The sequence below is a fragment of the Delphinapterus leucas genome, chromosome 21, assembly GCF_059928025.1.
Source record: "Delphinapterus leucas isolate spDelLeu-1000000601 "Yukka" chromosome 21, BTC_Dleu_Yukka2, whole genome shotgun sequence".
Lineage (NCBI taxonomy): Eukaryota > Metazoa > Chordata > Mammalia > Artiodactyla > Monodontidae > Delphinapterus > Delphinapterus leucas.
The window spans coordinates 5,248,471-5,270,586 of record NC_143149.1 but is presented as its reverse complement, the minus strand read 5'-3'; the positions used below and the strand labels follow the sequence as shown (position 1 = coordinate 5,270,586).

General features: G+C 36.7%; 1 protein-coding gene across 1 annotated transcript in view; it reads right to left on the bottom strand.

The window, feature by feature from the left end:
- VEGFC (vascular endothelial growth factor C) overlaps positions 1-22,116 on the bottom strand; it is a 79,643-nt gene that overhangs the window by 8,522 nt on the left and 49,005 nt on the right. Inside the window, exons 3-4 of the mRNA XM_022570808.2 lie at positions 21,189-21,379; positions 11,283-11,434 (exon numbers count right to left, since the gene is read on the bottom strand). Coding sequence (XP_022426516.1) covers positions 11,283-11,434; positions 21,189-21,379 — 343 coding nt within the window. The remainder of the gene's footprint in view (positions 1-11,282; positions 11,435-21,188; positions 21,380-22,116) is intronic.

Genomic DNA, 22,116 nt, shown 5'->3' with positions numbered 1-22,116 from the left:
AGGCTATTTTGTGCATCCTATGTTTTGGACTCTCATCTCTACTTTTTGGCACTCGGGTTTTTATATACTCGAAATTCCCTGACTCTCCAAATCAATAATTAAGGAATGAAGACATACTACCACATTTATTTGGCATTAGTTAGAGCTGAGCTTAAATAACTAATAACTAATAACTATCATCTTGGTAATATATTTCTAAGTGGAAAAAATGAACTGCATCTTGATTTATATTAAAATGCTTATTGATATAATTTACTAAGTATCTCTTTAAAAATATTTCATAGGCTGCTCAAAATGAATGTTGACATTAATTGAATACTAATTCAACTTGTAGCACTCAATGACTTCTTTAAAAAGCAAATTCTTTCTATGGAGATGAACTGTGCTGTTAATCAATTAATCTCATTGGAAGCTCTTTTAATAAGGTATCTTTACAACATCCCAGCAGATTAAAATTCTGCTGATCATGTGGCATCTATAGTCCACAGGTGTGTTCTTCAAATAGCTATCCTTTGCTAAGTCTTGTTAAAAGTGGTGTGTGATCCAGTAATATTAGTTTGAAAGCATGTACTACGAGCTCCAAGGAGCTTTACGTCATTCAGTTGGACATTCAATAAGATGTTCTTGTACTCCATTGTGAAAACCGTAAGGGGAATTCTGACTACATAATTAATTTTGAAAAAAATCAAAATAGGGTTTTGATTTCCTAACGGCCAACTGCTGATGTCGTTTGAATTTCGCCCACTATGATCAACATCACTCAGACCTGTAATACATTATGGGTTAATATCAATCCAGACCCTTTTTGCTCAAGATTGCTCTCAGCATAGGAGGTGGGGGGGCAAATATATTCTCTCGTTATCAGAGCCACAGAGCCCTGGGTAAAACCAGCGCCCTGGTTTCAACAATTTTATTCCAAAAGTCCTTGAATTGTTGTGTTCATCTTGAGTTCATCATGCGTGGCCCTTGAATACACTCAGCAATCTACACAGATGTTGATTTGCTTATATTTTTGCAAGAGTGGTAAATATCAAATGAAAAGTGGTTAAGTAAAAATGGCCTTGAAAGTGAATGTTATTAAGTAGCTTCTTCAGTACTATGGGTAGAAATCAGAATTATAGTCATTTTAAAGGCTCTATATAAATTGCTTTAAAAAAGGAACATGTTTAACAGAAATATATCTAAATAAAACGCATATATTTATCATACCTGGTATTGATTTTTTTTTATTTCATGTTCATTTGTGCTTACGTCTGCTTATGTTACTATTTTGCTTGTGACTGGAAGAACAGTGGATGGAGTTGGGTTTGTTAAGATATAAAATAAAAATAGTAATTATGTCTGATTAATGAAAATCCATAGTTTTACTAATTTTTCTAGACTTAATAAGTGAAAGGCTAATACAGTCGTTGCATTAGTATAAAAAGTGGGCTTAGAAATCTAATCTTTCACTTTTTGTGCGAATATAAATGATTGTTTTAAAGCAGTAACCTGCTATATACAACCACCCAGCTACCATCTAAGACTTGGGTATAAAGCACGGGTTATGCCATGTAGTCATTGCTTGGCTAGCTGCGTGCAGGAGTGCTTGTTTTTGAGTTGGATGGTCACTAGAACCAGAGCACAGCAGCACAGGAGGCTGGGAGAAGTCTAGAAGCCTAGGTGGTTGCCTTTTTAAAATTTTTAAACTTTTTGGATTTGGTTGGATATACAAGGTTGAGAGAGCTATGGTAGGTTGAAACAATGGAAATCTAGCAGTTACTCTATTGGTCAGTTTGTCAGTTTTTATTGCTATATTTAACTCGAACTAACAGAATCAGAACAGAGAAATGATAAAATAGTAACCAGGAATTCAGCAAAAATGTCCTTCGATAGCCACTGGTCTCATTATCTCATCACAGTCACGTCTCAACAAAAAAGCAAAACCAAACAATGACAACATGTGTTGAGGGCATGAGAGTGTCGCTACGACATCAAAATGACTGGTTGAGGGCAGTGTTTCGGGGAAGGGAAGTAGGGCTGAACAGGGGTTATGAGGGCAGTGAAACATTCTGTAAGACAATATAATGGTGGATACCTGTCACTATGCATTTGTCAAAATCCATATAATGTGCAACAAAAAGATACTAAAGTAAACTATGGGTTTTAGTTGATAATGTATCAGTATTGGCTCATCAGTGGTATCAGATGTACCACACTAATTATACTCCAATAAAGACCTATTTAAAAAATAAAAAGATGCTAATAATAGGGGAACTAGCTGGGGGAGAGCAATGGCTTCTTGCCCAGTGTTTCTATAAACCTAAAATTTCTAAAAAAGTCTATAGATTTTTTAGAAGATGATTGGTAGATGTGGTCTAATAATATGGACATTTATTAAAAATAATCATCAATGTGATCTGGGTAAACTTGACATTAAATGTCACAAAATCTTTGATCTAATAGCCCCTACCTATGGGTAACATTACAGAAACAGCCTAGCGCAGAGGATGTACTGATGAAATCTTCTCAGTCACATACATTTTGCTGTCATTTCTACCAGTCAATCAGCAAGCCACAGGGATGCTGTGCTCTCCATTATTAACTTTTAGAAAGCAGAAACAGACAGCCCAAAGACAGGCACACTCTACAGCATGGCTGGCTTCCTTTTGGAAAAAAGAACGCTTCAGGGTCTGGAATCTCTTACCTGAGTTCATATCATAGGTGCTCATTTGAAGGTGTTTGACAATATTTAGATGATGAGCTTTGTAGGAAAGAGGATGAATAGACATATGAATTAAGATTTCAAAAATAATTGCATATGAACCTAGGGCTTGACCTGCAAAGAGGATATTTTCAGGGAAGAATAAAAATTCATGTTTTAAAATGCTGAAAAAAAGGGTGGTTTCTGATCAACTGGTGCTAGACTATGTCACAGTTTAATTGGCAGGTAAATTACCTTCACATTTCTGCTCTGAAATAGTTTATTAAAATCAACATGCTATTCTGTTTATCTCTATTTTGTGTAAAGCAACAATGTACAATCTTGAAATCAAAAGGGAAATAATGAAAAATTAAAAGGGGAAAAAGAAAAGCTCATGGATATTCAAGTTTCTAAGCATTAGGACTAAGGATCCATTGTAATAGATGAACAGTCCAAAGACACTCAGATTCTAAATCAAAGGTTTTCGTGGCTGTAAATCTACTCTGTTTGTTGAACAGATGAACTGTCACAAGAATGAAGTTTCCCTAATAAACCTGAGTAACTGTAACTTCTTAGAAGCAGGTATGCTTTACTGGGTATCTTAGTAAACATTGTTAACACTTTTGTAAAAGAAATAAAGGCAGTAAACAAACTCACAAATTAGCCTTCAGGCTAGATTTGTCAAATTTTGCACCTTTCTTCACCCTTCCTTTTTGTCTTTCTCACCATAACATGACTCTCCCCCATGATACAGCCTCTTTATCAGGCTGAAATAATACATATCCTCTATCTTTATTAACCATTAAAACAACTCAAGGTACCTTGGCCATGGTGAGCAATGTCTTGTCATTTCTCTACTCACAGAACTCCCTATGCTTCCCCAATACCTGTACAGAGGCAAAACACCGCAGGCTGTGCTCAAAGCTCCAGAAGCATAGTCTCAGCATTGCCTTTGTAATTTATCTCTACTGCTTTTACAGATTTAAATCCAGTTAAATTATTCGATTCTATTCATTGGCCCCAGAACGTGTTATTTTCTTTAGGATAACTTTAGGAACATTGTTAATGATAAGCAATTGACTAACCAATAAATTTACCAGTGGGTAAAATTAACTGCAAGGCACTTGTCTCTCAAATGTGACATCTCTCTCCTTTGACTTTATTCTTTTCCTAATGCTTGAATATTGCCTTCCCTACAGTATAATGTCATAGAATAATCATGAAAAAACTATCTATCTCTCTATCTGTATCTATCTATCTATCTATCCATCCAATGGAATACTATGCAGCTGTTTAATGAACAAACCAGGCCTACAGAAATCAATATGATTACATCTATAAAACATACTGTTGAGACAAAAACTAATGGCCCAATTTTAACACAAAAATTTAAACACACAAAGGTGTACCCTATAATCTCTCGTGGTATGTTAATACATCCACCTGCTATAAAAATAGCAAAGCACGAATGAGAATAGTACAATTTCTGCGTAGTGGTTACTTCTGGGAATCAAGGATGAAGAACGGTGACTGGGGCTTTGGGTTGTATCTTAAGTGAATATGACAAAATGTTTGTTAAATTTTGAATTGGGGGAGAAAGATGTCATTTTTTTGTCCTTTACTGTATGCTTGAAGTTATTGTTTTTAATTTCAAGAAGTTAAAAATGCAGTAATGACTGCACCCCCAAAGGGATGAACTGGCTCCTAATTTAGTTGGAATCTCTGCTTTCCTACATTTTTAGTTGTGTGACATTGGGGAAAGTTACTTGATCCCTCTGATTCAGCTTCTCATGCGTAATTGAGACTTTCTCTCTCACTCTCTTGCTTACCCTCTTTCTTTCTCACCCTCTCTCTCTCTGTGCCTAGCACATAGTAGGTCATTAATAAATGCATATGTTATCTCTGTATCACGTCCTTCAGGTCATGGAGTCAGTCCTAACCATTCTTAAGCTTTTTCTGATATTTGATCCTCTCACCACTTCTTTCCTTCAACTCTTGTTGGCTTTTGCAATATCTTTTGGATTTGGTAATATATTTCTCGCCCAGTTTTTATGCCTAAATTTTCTGATTGGTCTCTCTCAGTCTCATGCTAGTCTATGATTTCTCCGAGTTTCCGAAACATTCATATTCCCCATGGTGTCATCTGCTGCCCCTCTTCCCTGCTTATGTCCCATATTTTCCTTGGCTGGTTTAATTTCTTCCAATTGCTCTAAGTGCCAGTTACCTATTGGCAGCTACCCAGTGGGCATGCCCCCCCACCCCAGTGTCTCCCCAGCCCCAGATCCGCTGTCTGCTGAACGTTCCACTCTGATTTCTCAGAGATGCTGCAAAAACTCAAAGTGCCCACGTAAATACTAAATTCTCCTTTAAAAACCCATTCTTCCCGTGAACAGGTATTCCCCGTCTTTTTGAATATCATACATGCAGTTTCATCTTCAACTTCTCCCTCTTTGTCATCCCACACACGCAGTTGCCAAGTCATATACTTTCTTATATTTCAAATGTCTTTCCATCCCCACTTCCACTGCCTTGGTACCCACTCTTATTATTTCTCTCTTGGATTATTTCAGAAGTTTCCTCTCCACTTTTTCCAACTCCTGTTTTGCTTCTCTAATTCACGTACTACATTGCCACCAGGCTGTTCTTTCTATCATATAAGATGTAAATATCACGTCCCTACATGTGTCTTTTAGTGGTTCCTGAGCGACTGGAAGGGAAAGAGAGAAGAAGCCCATCCCTGGAATGGCGTTTGCACTTCTGCTGACCTCTCTGGACTTCTGTAGATCCTCTCCATCACACATTCTGCTGCAGTCATGCATCCACCGTCACCTCCTCTCCTACACCAATTCCAGCCCTAAGGTTACATGTCTGACTCACTTGTGGGATTTCTTCTGGAAGAGCAAACCTACCTCTCTCTATAGCCTAGCACAACAGTAGTATCTAGAGGGCACATAATAACTGTCTGCTGAATGGCTGAATGAAGCAGAGCATAATGTATTGTACACTTATTATATTAGATATGTTTGTGTATGTTTGTACTCTGGTGCATAAGTTGCTTTAGTTAAGAAATTACATAATCCATTTACAAAAATCCTACGTTTCCTAGCACAGTGCTATGCACATAGGAGACTCAACGTAAATACTCATGAATGAATAAACACCAAGTAGAAAAATCTTGGGCATTGCTTCTTAAGCATAAACGGCTCCCTCCATAAAAAGAGAGTCTCCATCATCAACGGGGCCACAGAAATTCATGGAATTTAATCTGAAGGAAAATATAAGAGGAAATAATTGGAAAAAAGAGAATAATCTATGAGAACATCCATATGAACATGAGAACTAACCCTTTCTGTTAGGGATACTCTCCTCCACCTCTGAATTTATGGTATTTTTTGTTGCTGCTGCTATTGAGACTTGAATTTTGTTTTGAAAATACTAGAAATGCTATATGCTATTGGGGGAGAGCTTAGGGTTAAGAAAAAGGAAAACTTGACTTTTTATCTCCTTCTGACACTTTTTTTTTTTAGTTTTTAGCTTTGTATATGCTAATTACATTTCTAAGGCTCGATTTTCTCATTTGTAAAATGTTAGTAAAAATAGCAGCCAATGTTTATTGAACGCTCACTGTGTGTCAGGCACTGGGCTAATATTTCACATGAATACTGACAATAAACATCATTACACCCTCATGAGTTAGATGTTATAATCATCACCATTGTTGTTCTATTATGGTATTATAATCTTAGATTAATATGTAATATAGTGTCATGTTATTGAATAGATTGTGAGGACTATAGGTTATAAATCGTACACTGTATTATGTTATATGTGACATTTTATTGTTTTGTTTTAAAGATGAAAAAGTGTCACAAAAAGTTTATAGAACTGAGCAGAACTCAAAAGGGCTAGTGAGCAGAGGAGGAATTTTCAAACCAAGAAGCCACCTACAGCGAGCACACTCTGTGCTCTGTGGTGTGTGTCATCAAGGCCACCACCTGGCAGCACTAGTTACGAGCCTCAGTGGCTTGGTGCACAGTAATACTTAGGAAAATAAATAATAACAATAATAATATCAACATAACACACGTTGTCCCTTGACTCTGAATGTGCAGAGGTTAGGGGCAACCAAGCCCATCTCTGTCCTCTCGCACAGAACCTAGAAACATTCTTTGTCCTTTTTAGAAACTCAAGAATTATTTTATGAATGACTCATTTTGTGAATGATTCTTTCAATTACTTAGTTACATCTGTTCTTAAATAACGTAAAACGAATGATATGCTACTTATTTAACCTCATAATAATGTAAACATAACACCAAGAGTCTGGAAAAGACATGATTCGTCTTCCTCCTGGCAGCACTGAGCGGGATTTCATCTCCACAGGAAGGAGTGCTGGGAAGCCCTCCCCCCAAAGGAATCATTATAATCGTGACTTAAAGTGTCACCATAAAGATGTTAAGACATCTACCATTTTGAACCTCAACTAATTTCAAAATTATAGTTAATGAAAGGGGTCTTTTTCTCTTGGCATTTCAAAATTCAATTTTACTGAGGAATAATTTGCATATAAGAAAATGCTATTTTTTTAAAAATTTGTTTTGTAAAAAATATTTATTTATTTAGGTTGGTCTGGGTCTTAGTTGCGGCATGCAGACTTCTTAACTGCAGCATGCGGGATCTAGTTCCCTGACCAGGGATCGAACCCAGGACCCCTGCATTGGGAGTGCAGTGGACCACCAGGCAAGTCCCAAAATGCTATTTTAAATTCACTGCCTTTTTACAAATTTGTGCACCTGTGTAACGCTCACCACCATCAAAATACAGAACATTTCCATCACCCACAAAATGTTCCCTTTGCTCAATCCCAGTCAATCCCCACCCCCTGCATCTTCGGGCAACTACTGACTGCTTTCTCTGAGTCTAGATTATCTTTGTCTTTTCTAGGGTTTCATGTAAATTGAATCATACAGTATGCATTCTTTTTAGTCCAGCTTAACATTTCTGAGATCCATTCATGTTGTTGTGTGTATTAACAGTTCATTCTTTTTAGACTGCTCAGTAATATTCCACTGTATGGATATACTGCAATTTGTTTATTCATTCATCTTTGATGGATGTTGGTTTGTTCCCAGTTACAGGCTAAAGAGCTTATATGAACGTCTGTCTACAAGTTATGGTGTGGAAATACGTTTATATTTCTCTTGGATAAATACCTAGGTGGGAAGTTATTGATCATATTGTGTGTATTTAAGCTCAAATAATGTGTGAGCTTAAATGTTAATCAAAACATTAGTATGTCATATGCCGAGAAGAAAAATTGTTGATACCCTCTAAATGAATATCTAGTAGTTATATAGGTTAAACATTGTTTTCTCATATGAAGCCGAAGTTAAAGTTAATTTCTCTTAAAAATTTTTGAAAGTTATTTTTTAAAATTATTTTACTTTTGCTGGAACATGATTATTTTGAATGTTTTAAAAATTATTATATTTGTATTGTTAGCTTATATAAATTGCTAATTTCCATATGTAATTTGACATATTACCATTTTTATAAGTAAATAAATTAAAAATTTCTCAGCAAATAGTTATGTTACGTTCAATATTGATAGCTTTTACATTTTTATTTAACTTTCCACTATAACATTTTTATTTTGTCCTTTTTAATCCTACGCTGAATAAAAAAGTATGCTTTCTACTTCCTTTTAAATGTATGAAGCCCAGATATACTTAAGGTGTATAAAGAGATATAAATGTGTCTGTGGTATTCAGATTTCATGGGGGAGGTGATTAGGAAAAAATGCCTATAAAAGGATCCTTAGGGGGTGATAATGGAAAAAAAAAAACGGTTGAATAGCACTACTCTAAAGGAAATATTTTAAAATAATACTTTGTTTTATTTTTATAGCTATATATGGGTATATAACTACATGTAAAGTTATATATAGTTATCTACTTTAAAATTATATATATATTATAAATATTACACACATACATAGATGGACATTACATATACACATAGTTATGTGCCCACTGGCTTGGAATATAAAATACATTTCTTATTGTACACAGTGAAACACACTGAAAAACACAAGAGACAAGGAAATGAATCCAACATGAATCTTAACGATAATAATAAATCTACCCTTTAATGACTATGTCTTAGATGCTGGACACTATAGTCAGCACTGCGGAAACATTCAGTATTTCCTTCAATCATCTTTACATTTTACACATAAACAAACTGAGGTTCAGAGACATGAAATACCCAATGTTAAAACGCTAATTAATGGCAGACCTAACTCAGCTCTGCTTACTAAGACCCAAGCTCTCTTTGCTCAAACATTTGTCTCTTCTTGACCTCCAACAGCATACAGTATAGTAGTTAGAAGAATAAGTAATGAGGAAAGTATGAGTAAAATACACAAATGCTATGAGACATATACAGATAAATAAGTTATTTATTTAAGAAGCATTTGTTGATGAGTGTAGTATACTTGTTTAGCTCCCAAGTGTGGAGCGTGATTACCAGCTTCAACTGTAAAATAAGGCTAAGTACCACCAACTTCACAGATGCTTTTGTCAGTGTTAAATGAGACAATGTGTGTTAGGGCCTGAAAGTAGTTAACAGCTCAATTATTTTTAAGCGTTATTAGCTGGACATTACAGAAGACATAAGCCTACCTGAAATACTCTCGTGATCCAGGTTCACATGCAACAGTTACAGACCCCTAAACAACCCATGCAAGGATAAAGTAAGTATAGTAATTGCTATGGGAATTCACGAAGCAAAGGTGACTGTGGTATTTGGACACGACAAAGGCAGCAGAAAGACCTTTACCTGAGCTCTGAGAAATGGATACGGCTTTGGAAAGGCAGAAAAGAAAGTAAATTTATTTTAAGCCAGGTCAGAATAGAAACAGTTACAGAGCAGGAAATAAGCGTGGTATTTAGGGAACCAGACTTTGTGAAACACAGACTTGGTGAAGAATGAGAAGCAAAACAAGAAAGGAAGGCTGACACCAGAAGACAGAGGTGGAAAATCGGTGCCCAATTCTTTGAGAAGTTGGAAGTCACTGACAGTTTCTGGTCAGATGAATGAAATGATGCCTTTGAAAGCTTACTTGTGACATTATACAGGAGTTGGAGACACATTTGACACAAGAAAGCTAGTATTGAAACCACTGCATTAAATCAGAAATCCATGCAGAATGAAGTGGATCAGGGTGACAGTGTTGGAAATGAAATAATAAGTTTACGTTGGAGCAGATATCTCCCCTCTCCCCCAAAATAATCAATAGCTTTTGGGTGTGATATAAGGGAAAGAAGGAATTAATGACAACTGTGTGATTTCAAGGCCTCAAAGAATATGAAAGGCCATTACTGTGAATAATGTAGAGGTAAATAAACGGACTTAATAAATCTTTGACTTTGTACCTATTACGTCTAATATAATAATAAACACAGCTATATAAAAGGGACTTAATAAAATATTATAAGTCATCAATATGGTCAGATCTTGAACTGTAATTCTGGAAACCGTCAATACAGAGATAACAACTGAAGTGCTTAGAATGGATGAGTTGCCAAGGGACACAGGTGAATAGAGCTCCCAGGGCTGCGTAAATGAAATCGCACCTACTACTTCAGGGGGCCGTTGTCTCCACTTGCATCAGTATGAATTTATTCACAGATGCCTATAAGATTTTTTCTTTCTGTCAGTCAAATTAGGCTATCCTTGAGTTTTTCCTACGGTGTCCCTGGAAAGGTAACGCCTCCTATCTGTCACACTAAGTAAAGCAGCACAAAGAGCTCCAACAGGGAAAACTGCTATTAGCCCATCACTTTTATTGTCAAGCCCACGAAAATGAATGGTTTCTAAAAAGGTTTTTGGTAAATGTATATGTTTACCCATCAATTTATTTATACTTTTGTTACAAATGTTGGAATTATCTAAGGTTTATTTACACGCCCATTCCATATTCCCTGGCTATACTAAAGAACAAAGAGTTGCATCCTTATCTGGGGGCAAAAAGTTCCTAGATCTCAGATGGCAGTGCATGATGATTCATTATAAACTGTTCATAGAGTCAATACGTGATGCTCTATCCAGGCCCTTTATAAGATCTAATGAAGCATATGTTGCCATATACCGAACTAAAAAATAGGATGCGAAAAAAATTTGAATAACAAATGTTACTTTGATTGTTAATTTGAAGTAATATTAAGAAAAATTATTTCAAGTATTAATCAAAATTTCAGTATTCAATCCTTGCTGAAATAAAAAATATGAATCGATATATAGAGAAAAACTAATTGAGATTGAAGAGAGGCAACTGAATGCTAAGAGATGGAAAATAATGTATTTATATTTACTTTTTGTTTTGGACCAAAAATCTTAGGCTCAAATATTTTTAGTTTTAGCATCATCTATGAATTTGCACAGTTGATTTCATGAATGTTGAATGTCTTCTTTTTATTTGATGCAGAAGTATATTATCGCAAATTTCACAAAAATTCTTTCAATCAACTGTGTTTACTTGGAAATAATTTTATATTAGTAGAGGATGAAGAAAAAAATAGATTTAATTCATACTCACTGTGGTAGTGTTGCTGGCAGGGAACGTCTAATAATTGAATGGACTTGTCTGTAAACATCCAGCTTAGACATGCATCGGCAGGAAGTGTGATTGGCAAAACTGATTGTTACTGGTTTGGGGCCTTGAGAGAGAGGCACTGTAATTTCAAACAACTACAAAGAAGGGACAAAAGAAGAAAAATTATATAGATGCTATAAAGCATTTTTATGGTACATGTTGGAGTCCAAAAAGAGTGAGATTAACTCTTCATGATTAGGTAGTGCTGCATAATGCATGCAGGATGCTAAAGCTTTTTATGATTACAATGTAAAAACTGTTTTGCGTCTAATAAGTATCCTTTATCAGAATAGTAAACAGTCCATATGCTTATCTCATGTCACTATTATAAAGCATATTAGAATTTTGATAACCAACTAATGACTACAGAGATATGACAGACCAACATGTTCAAGGAAAAAAGGATTGTTTCAGAGTCCTAGATTATTCCAGGGGTTTAAAAAAATAGCACTGATATAAATATCTTTGTGATGTAAGAGCAAATCTATTGGTCACACAACCTTGAAATGTTTGGTTAAGTCCTATTTTATGTAAATTGAATACACAGACATAAAATACATAGATGTAAAACTGACTTTCATTCCAAATTAAACTTCAACCTCAAAGTAGTTTTACGTTTATCTGAGATATCTTATGAATTTATTATGTTTAAAAGAAAAATAAATACATTCATTAGTAAAGGATCGTTTCTGCTATTTTGACGAAGGCATTATGAGAATGTAAGTGTAAAACAGGGTAGGACGTTATACATGATGGTGGATTAGAGTCTTAACATTTCGTTTAAAACCTCATTCTGAATGCCTCATTAGTGGAGAACTTCAGCTTTTCCTCTTCCTTCCACAAAAACAATGTTTTAAGTTGAATATACAAATAAATTAGTGATTAAGTAAAACTAAGAGGATTTAAATTCCAAAGATTCTTAAAATCTAAATTATGATCAGTAATAATGGTGAAAGTGAAATCCTGACCATTGCCTGCTTGATAAGATCAGTTCATAGTAATTTAATTGTAGTTAAGCCATGTGTTGTTTGCTACCTTTACAGACGTTTGTGTAGTGCTAAAAAAGACAACACACCCCAGAGCCTTGTGATTCCACCCTTTGCTGTAATTTCATGCCAACAGCTGAAGATCACTGCAGATATCTAGGGAATAGAATTAGTTGCCCATTCTGTCCATGCCTACAGGGAGATTCATTGAAATGAATTTTGAAGAATGAAATATAGAAATATCTCAATTATAAATGCACATTTTCTTCACTTGAAATGTATTTCTTATATATTCACGTAAAACTTCAGCTACTTTCTTAGCCTAAGTGCCTTAGGAGGAATGGGCACAAGACAGGGCACCTTTATTGGCAACCCCACTTATAAGTTATGTGAACTTGGAAAGGTCATTTAACTTCTCGAAGCTGTATATTTCTTTAACAACCAGTAAATTCAGGGTAACATTTGACCCATTAATTCATGGGACTGTTTTAAAAATTGTGTAAGCTAACGTATATGATTGTGATATGTATTTTGATTGCTGTGTAGATGTGAGTTATTATTATTTGCATATATTCTCAAGATTCTAGATGTGTTCCAGAATACTTTCTACTCTATGTAGATAATCTCAACATATGGCCTCAATGTATCCCAGTATTATCATTTTGACCAGTTTCTTCTCTAAAAAGACATTTGTTTATGCAGTTTGGATGAAAGCCTTTTATTAGGTAAAATGTCACACTGGCAGAAATCTTTTGCACAATGTATAACTATTTTAAGAGACAGAATTCTGTACTATCTATATATACTACAGTTTTTCTACTTCTTATGACATCTCTCGACTCTACATTAAGAACCAGCATTATAGAAGAAATATAAAGCGGTTTAGAATTGCTTATTTCATTTTCATCTTTATATATTTATAAATTACTTAATTAAACTCTGTCATAGTGGAAATGATAGAAAGATGTACAGATCAGCTCAGAAAAACCTAAGAATTTATGTTTAACTGGCAATTAGATATATGTACTTAGAGCTTAGGAGAGCCCCTTAAAGGCCAGCGGTATTAAAGTTGGAATTAAATTCTTGGGCATTGATGAGAATACTTGGTGAGCTCATTCTGAATGAAAACAGAACACGCCTAATAATAGAAACCTGGGCAACAGGAACGTATAAGGGGTGAAAAAAGGCACGTGAACCAGTGAATATGTTTGGGAAGAAGTCTGACCCTCCATGGAGAACCAGGAGGGGAACTGTTAAGCCAAGGGAAGCAAAAGAAGGAGAGGAGGGCTTCCCTGGTGGCGCAGTGGTTGAGAGTCCGCCTGCCGATGCAGGGGACGCGGGTTCGTGCCCCGGTCCGGGAGGATCCCACATGCCGCGGAGCGGCTGGGCCCGTGAGCCATGGCCGCTAAGCCCGCGCGTCCGGAGCCTGTGCTCCGCAACGGGAGAGGCCACAACAGTGAGAGGCCCGCGAACCGCAAAAACAAACAAACAAACAACAAAGAGAGGAGAGCTTCATGAAGGTGGGTGTGGTCACAGGGTCAAAGGTCTTCAAGCGCGCTAAGGACTGAGTGGCGATAACTGGGTACCAGAGTGAGTCTGAGGGCTGGAGCAGGTGGGAATGAAGAAACAAGAAGGGTGGCCTCATGCGATTGGAAAATAAAGGGATCAGATGGGTCAGGCCATGAGGGCATTTCTGCTTACAGAATGCGTGTAATAACCACTACAAGATCTGGCATCGTCTCAAGTGACACAAGGCAGAACAGGGCCTGATAGCGAGGGATAAGGCACTATGAGATAACAGCTATTGTAGAAGAGTGAATGATGCTTTCCCACCCCCAGACCTCAGCGGCATCCTTCCTTTCAATGACTGCTGCCATTCCAGGTTCCACCCTGGCATGGTTTCCAAAGGGGAAAGAGACCACAGTGAGTGTTAACGGTGATCACGGACAGATTTCGGCCATTCCTGGGTGGACAGTGTCCCCATTCAGGACCTGCCCCAAAGCACCAGGTGTGTATTCAGGAACTAGGGCTTTGAAGAATGTTCTAGTGAGATGGAGATCAGTAAAATGCATATTAAGAGGCATCTTCCTGGTAAAATAAGCCTGGCGCTATACTTTCAAAGGGCGGAAGGGATTTGTGTTGGTGAATACACTGACTAAAAAGATAAAGGGACAGGTAAAGAGGCACTGAAAAAACGAATCACTGTTCAGAGAACTGTTTTTTTCCTGTAAGTTGAAGATTTTTCATAGGCATTAAAACTGTGGTGCAGTTTGAGAGAAAAATTATTTCTAATTAAGGAAAATAAATATTTAATTATTGATGTCATAGAAATGTCTCTTGTTTGAGTCCAAGTAGGCAATTTGACAGCTCAATTCAGTTAATTTGATCAAAAGGAAGAAACAGGCTGAAGATTAAAGTAAAAACGCTTTTCTTCTCTTTGAAACACACCTTCCACCTCCAAATTTTGACCTGAGATTTTCATGCAGTTTCCTTAACTTTCTAATTGACTGTGTCAGTGTGGAAAAAATTTAAGGGTCCAGAGAAAGATGATTTTGACCAATATTAAAGGGAAAAAGATTTTTGATAATTGAGTTTTATTCATCTGTTGACTTCAGAAGGATTAGAAACATCTACTGAGATGTGCTGTATGTGTGGACAGTAAGACGTAATTGTGCCAGTGCCAGCTGCTGTCACACATTAAAGGAGCCGCTCTCATTTCCCACCTCCTTTCTGCACTAGCTTTAAATGTGAGTATTGACTGACTTTTTTTTTCATTTAAAGTGATTAAATACAGTTTCTACTCCTTTTTAATAAGTATAATAAATTCCATTTTCTTTTTTACAGACCAATTTGTGAATTTTATATTGCTATATTTAATCCCTATGTTACTAAGAATGTCTATAGCCCTTTTTCCTAATTAGATAGTATGCTCAGAAAATGTAAACTTTTTTTGAGCTGAAAAATATTAATAATTAGAATCACATTATAAACTCACATGTTTCCCTAAATAAATAAACTTTTCAAATAACTGGCAACTTCCCTTTTCTACTAGAGATATAAGAATAACCAAGATCTTAGTCTTAAAAAGAGACAGACATTAATTAGAGTCCTGCATCTGTGCTACTTCTGTGATTTGGAAAAATTACCTAACTTCTCTTAGCCGCTGTTTCATGATTTATGAAATAGGGATAATAATGGTGGTGATTTCATGGCAGTGTTGTGTGGATGATTCTTCTTCCTCTTCTTTAAAACTGAGTTGAGCCTTCATGAGAGGAATTACAATTTTTTAACTTATTTAAAATCTTTGTTCAGTTTTCAATAACTATTTATTGAGAACCTATACGTCATCAGTCATCTCAAGCCAACAGTCATCTCAAGATAACAGTCATCAATCCATGACTCTTGTCCCTAGTTTTAGTTAAGCAAAACTAACAATGAGAGCGAATTAGGGAAAAAAAAATCTCTGTGTATGTATGATGATACTAGGTTAGAATTGTAAACACAGCAAATAGTTTACCACAAATGCTGTTGGTAAGTAAGAACCTGCAGTTTAACTCCCTTATGAAATCTGTGCTTGTCATTTATATAAAGACTGAAACCAACACAGTGACTATAATTTTCTCTCAAAAGAGTTAAGGTCTATCCAAACACATCAGTCTTTGAAACAATAAATAGATTCTTTATATTTTAATGCAGTAAAAATCCTTATACTCTTGTCAGATTGTTTTGTTCTTTAATGTGTGCACAATTGTACTATTTTAAATTTAAACTCATAGAGTGCAAAATTTATGTATTATGTTCAGCTTTAGCTAATAATTCTACGTATATACGTGCACCTAGTAAATACTAATGGATGTATTTAGTATCATCATCCATCATTAATGGATGATAATTATAACTTGATATTTTGAAATGATGATTTTCCTAAAATAGTTTTATACCATAAAGTGAATTGTTCTTGAACAATAGATGGTATTAGCTTGTATATAATTAAGCATCTAAATAATAATAAAATTCACTATGGAGACTGATGCTATACTATCAGCATATGCCTATTAAAAGAGTTGCTGGTTTTGGAGAAGATCAAGAGAATTTACATAAAGATGACATTTAAACAAAGATGGAAATTGAAAAAAATTTTTGATTGTGTATTCAGTAAAAACTGTAATAAACAAGAGGAAATGACAAACATTTCCAACAGACAGGTCCCCATTTGCTATCTACTGGAATTCTTTAATAAGAATATTTAACAGTCCATTCCCACCAACAAGAATGGACTTCAAATAAAGCCACATTTTGAAACAATAGGTTGTTTACACCAGCATAGCAACAGTTGTAAAACAACAATTCCTATTTCTACTTCTCTTGCAGGCTATGCAAGAAAAAGGTGTAGAACTTCCTTTTTTAGAAGATCCTGGATTACAGTTAATACCAAATTCTAGAGAATGTTTGAGTGGATAAAAATATGACACAAAAAGTGCCTTCCTTTACAACTTTTTATCTCAAAATATGACCAGTTTCTCTCCAGCGAATAATATTTCACTACCATATGTAATTTAAATATTCCAACCCTGAGTCCGTTAATTAAGTGTAGACACATCTGTAGCCCCTGGAGAGCATGGCTAATAACTGCAAAGTCAGACAGAAAAACTGCACAACATTTAAAGAAATAATCCCTAAACATGGGAAAAGATGAAACTTGAGGGTTTATTTTAACCTTTTAACTGAGTATATTAACCACATGGCCAGCTATCAAGGGTCTATGGAACTTAACTTGGGTCTGGGAAGACAGCAGGTCCTAACAGATTTACATCTGGTATTGAATTCATTTTACATGTTTTTATAAATAAAATGTACATACAGTGCTACAATTAAAATAAAAACCCCAATTCAGGAGTTTTAGAAATACTGAATAAAACTTGTGGACATGGTCAGTACATTAAGTTGGAAAAAAAATGGTATGTTTAGCAGATGCATTAACTTCTGATAACTGGTATTGGTATAGAGTTCTTTTCCCACATCTGGATAAAACCTGATTTCCAACAACCGTGCTTGCCAAATATTACTTAGCTAAAGATTCAGAACAAATCGTATTCCACTTGTTAAATACATATGAATGTAATAAAGTAATCCTTCAGACTGCTGGTGTTCTGTTTAATTAACGGAAGAACTATCCCTGTCAGCAGTGCAAAATAATACTTCTAAGTTTCATTCCAGAGTTGCACATTTTACTTAGGTTTAAGTGAATTTTGCAGTAAAAGACAATTTTAGGAAACACTTGAACTCCAATATGATCTGGCATGCTTTTGCTAGTCTATATGCTCATATGATTTCTTTATAAGATAACACAAACATAGAATAGCTATCTTTAAGACGGCAACACAGAATTTTAAATAATGTAGTTCATGTACGTCAGAATGAGGAAAGGAGGTTTAGGGCCCAGACTGAGCTGCTTCTTCAGTTGATACTAATGAACACATACAGTTTCTCCAGTTCTAACTCCAAGATGTCCAAGGAAAGCCCATAGATTTAGCAGTTATCTTTTCATTCCTATCTTCAGTGACACTATTCAACAACAATACCAACATTTAAATAACTTTTTGTCCATGTGTTTGGCTCAAAAACAGATGACTTTCTTCTGCTTCTACTTTGGCCATCAAATAATTTACATTCTGCAAAATCCACTTTCTACTTTTTGGTTATGTGTCTTAAACGTACAATTTCTCATGAGAAAATACACTTAAAGCATATGTTTAGGAAACAGGTCAAGAAGACATCCGATCTGTGTAACTTTTCAAAGTCACTTAGGTATTAGTTGGGAAGGACTTCGGAGCAGTTGTTATGGATTAGCTCACTCTGGAATGCTCAGTGCATGTGGTTTTACTTTTCAACTCACGGCTGGCTTCCTCACACACGCTGATAACCTGTCCTTCATGGAACCCCATAAAATTTTTCTATGAAGTTTCTACTAAAAACTTGGGTTTTACATTACTTAAGGTACATTGTTATGTGATTCTAACTGGTGACTTGTTGCCAAAAGATGTGTCTGGAATTCCTGGAACAAAACACTTTTTTCTTTCCCCTTCAGAAAATATCGGTAAGAAACTTCCTTTTATGTTTGAAAGCAATCTTCACATGCTCCCATTTATACTATATTGAAAGTATAAAAAACCAGATAAACTCAGGAAAGAGTGTTACCTGAGTGCAAGCTTTTACAAGCTGCAAAATCAGTAAAAAGGTCAAGGGCAAATGAAAACAGTGCCATCAGGAATTTCATGTCTTGTTCTCCTTGGTTTGTAAACCTCCTTGATAAACACTATTTAGTAGGTGCTTTACCACATTTGCTTAATTGAATTTAAATTCAAATCATCCCTTTTACCTTAAAAAATAAATCTGAGTGGATTCTTTGGGTGGGAGAAGGGCATGCTATTACAAAATCAAAGGGAGAAATGGGTGGGATATCAACGACTGAATATTGGCTTTCCCTGGGTATTAGCTTCCGATCTCTCTCCTGATACAAGAATTCTCTCAGCAGCAGCAACCACATAACGGCTTCAAACCACATTCATCAATATGAGGTTTCCTCCCAAATCTATAGCTGGAGATCCAATCACTGCTCTAGAATTCTAGAATTATATGCCCAGTCTTCCTCTGGTATCTCCACCTAAATACCACTCAGATGCTTCAAAACCAGCCTATTCGAAACTTTGCCTTTGACTCCAAATCTGTTCCCTTTTATTTAAGTGTTTAATTAGTGCCCAGTGTTCACTACGTGCCAACTACCGCGCTGTTATGCCCCATGGTAATAACCAAACACAGCCTTTGCTTTCACGGGGTTTAGAGCCTGGGGAATAAAATAATCTGACAGACAGATAAGGTAATGATGCTATATTGTATGGGTAATAAAGAGTGCTATCGGAGCACAGGACAGGATGCTGTGAAGGCGACGTTTATGTCTAGGCCTAAGGATGTGTAGAAATCAGCTCGATAAGTGGGGACGTGGTGGTGATGTGTAAGGAGGTGTTTCAAACCCAGGCTGCAGTACTGGAATGACTTGGAGGTAAGAGATTTTGACATAATTTAAAGAGTAAAGGAATTGGGGTATTTGTGGAAAGCAGTTTTTGCGGGAAAGAGCAGAGACGATTGAAGCTGCAGATTTAAGTAGCAGCCAGATCACGGAGGGCCCAGGAAACCATGTTAAAGGATTTAAACTAAAGAAGACACCTGAAGAGGAGCGTCATTCAAAATATTTCACAACTTAGAAGGTTGGTATCAACCGATCAGAAGAGATGCTAGCCTGAGCAGTCCAATCAGAGAAGGCCAGCTTATCAATACCCTCGCTGTACGCTGGCTCAGTCGCAACAGGCAGTGTTACAGGAGAGCTTTGAGCAGCATCTGATTTCCCATTTAGAAAAGAAAAAACTCACTGCTTATAATGTGGCAAAGGGATTGGAGGGAAGTAGGAAGGAGGTATGACATCAGTTAGTGGGCTGGTCCGTGCGTCATGCCCCAGGTGATTGACGGATGCAGCCCAGATCAGAGTGGAGTCAGCAGAATGAAGACACAGACGGGTTCTAGAGACGTTTGGAAGGTAGAGTTAACAGGAATTATTGACTGGGCTTCTGGTGAAAGCAAGAATAATCAGACTGACCAACTAAAAGAACGGCATCATTTACTAAGAGAACGCTGGAAAAAGAAAAAGATTCATTGACTTTTTTGTTTATTTGTGAGGGTGGGTGGAGGTGGGAGACAGGCCGTAACTCCAGCGTGACACAGGCTGACTCTGACCTGTCTGGGGAAAGCTGAGTCACGAGGCTGAGTTGGCTGTGCGGAAACCACGAGAGAGGTCTGAGCTGGAGATAAAGATTTGGGAGTAATCACCAGGAAGGGCAGAAAGAGAAGGTGAGGAAAGAGGGTGTGTAGAGTCAGAGGCGGGTGTCCGGAGCGGAACTCGGAAGACTAAGTACTTCCTTCCCAACTGACTTCAAACTTTTAACTCCAAAATTCTGCACATCTTTAAAAACTTGAAATGCTAAAATGAAAACTACTCCGTTGTTACACATTTTAAAGCCACTGCTATGCAGATCAGAATTTATAAGAATTGTGATTATCGCAAGTATCAAGTCTACCGAAAAAATCCAAACAAAATGTGAAAACATAAACCAACAAGAAACCAGACAGACTTCAAAAATGGCATAGGTAAATCCCGAGTTTTTTTTTTCATATGAGCAGATAATTGGGAGGAAGCAGGTAAAATGAATCATAGCAACATCATAAATGTATTATAAAAGTAATCCTAAATTCTGTGAAGCTTGGAGGTGAAAGAAGATTAAATACAGCTCAAGTACCATAATAATGAACAGTATTGTCTAGGACACATGTCATACTGCTGAACTGAATTATTTTAAAATATACACAATTAAAGGTATTCAAAAAAATTTATTTTAATTCCAAAATCCCTCATGTTTATTTTCTCTAACTTTGAAAAAGATAGCGTTTTCTTTTCAAGAGACTCAGAAGGCCGCCATGCCTTTGATAGAGTTTGGCTTGAATATAAAAACAGCATCATGTTTTTAAATCTTAATATCTTTTTAAAATGAATATTACTTTCTGCAGAATACGCTACTGGCATAAGCATTTCTATTTGACCTTTAAAACGTGGCTTGGATGCCACTCTGCAAAGAGAGTTCACGAAGCATCAATTACTCTTTCGGTGATGGTCTACCATGGAAAGCACCAACTACTGGGACGTTAACTTCGTTCCCCAGAGACAAGACAAGCAAGTGTGAGCGGGACTAAGGCCCTCTGAAGGCCGCAGGGATGAAGGCGCCCGGGTGCAGGGCTCACGCAGAGCCCGGCCTACCGCCTTGCTGAGGTAGCTGGCGCTGGTGTTCGTGCACCGCTGGCCCTCGCTGTTGCAGCAGCCGCCGCATCTGTAGACGGACACGCACGGAGGCTTGAAGAAGGTGTTTGTCGCTGCTCCGAACTCCTTCCCCACATCCACGCACACTTCCCGCGGCACGCACTGGGTCTTCCTCCACTCAGTATCGATACCTGTCGGGTCACAGGGAAGGCCGTGAGTCGCACGGAAGCCGCCAAGGCGGAGACACCCACAGCAGCTGGAAGCCACTCACATTTGATTTCAGAGTGAAGAGTTAAGTACAATGCATAACTTTAGAGGAATAGTTGATGGGATCCTACATCGCCCCGTGAATTGGAATAGGATATAATCTTTAACAGAGCAGCTAAAGGTATTCTCTAAAAGAAAAAACAGCTAACATCCAGACGCTTTCTCAAAGTGAGAATAGAATATTGATTCTACGGCCCTTATGTTTGGTTTTCTTTACTTAAGAAAATGAACATTTAATATACAGATGTTTATAAAACCCACAGAGACTCGTGCTCATTTGCTATCATACGTAGCATTTTTGACGTCTCAGAGCAAACATAAACGTGTTTAATTTCTTTTTTAAACTGAGATGTAAATGAGAGGACGGCTTTGGTTTTGGATTCAATTCAAAACTCATTTTCAGGCAGGCGATCTGGCAACCTCGGTAGTGTCCTGGTGATAGGTACTTGAAGTGAGAGGGTATTTTCCAGCAACTGGGACATGCATCCTGAACTTAAGCTTTTTCAGGAAAGTCAAAATCTAGTCCTTTCATGCTCTCTCTTGGAATTCTGTTCCCAATGAGTCAGTGCTTTACCTATAACACTGCTGACTCTTTAAAGACTGCATTAAAAATGATGTACTTCTTAAATGTTCTAGTTTATTTTCCCTCTATTTCCCCTCA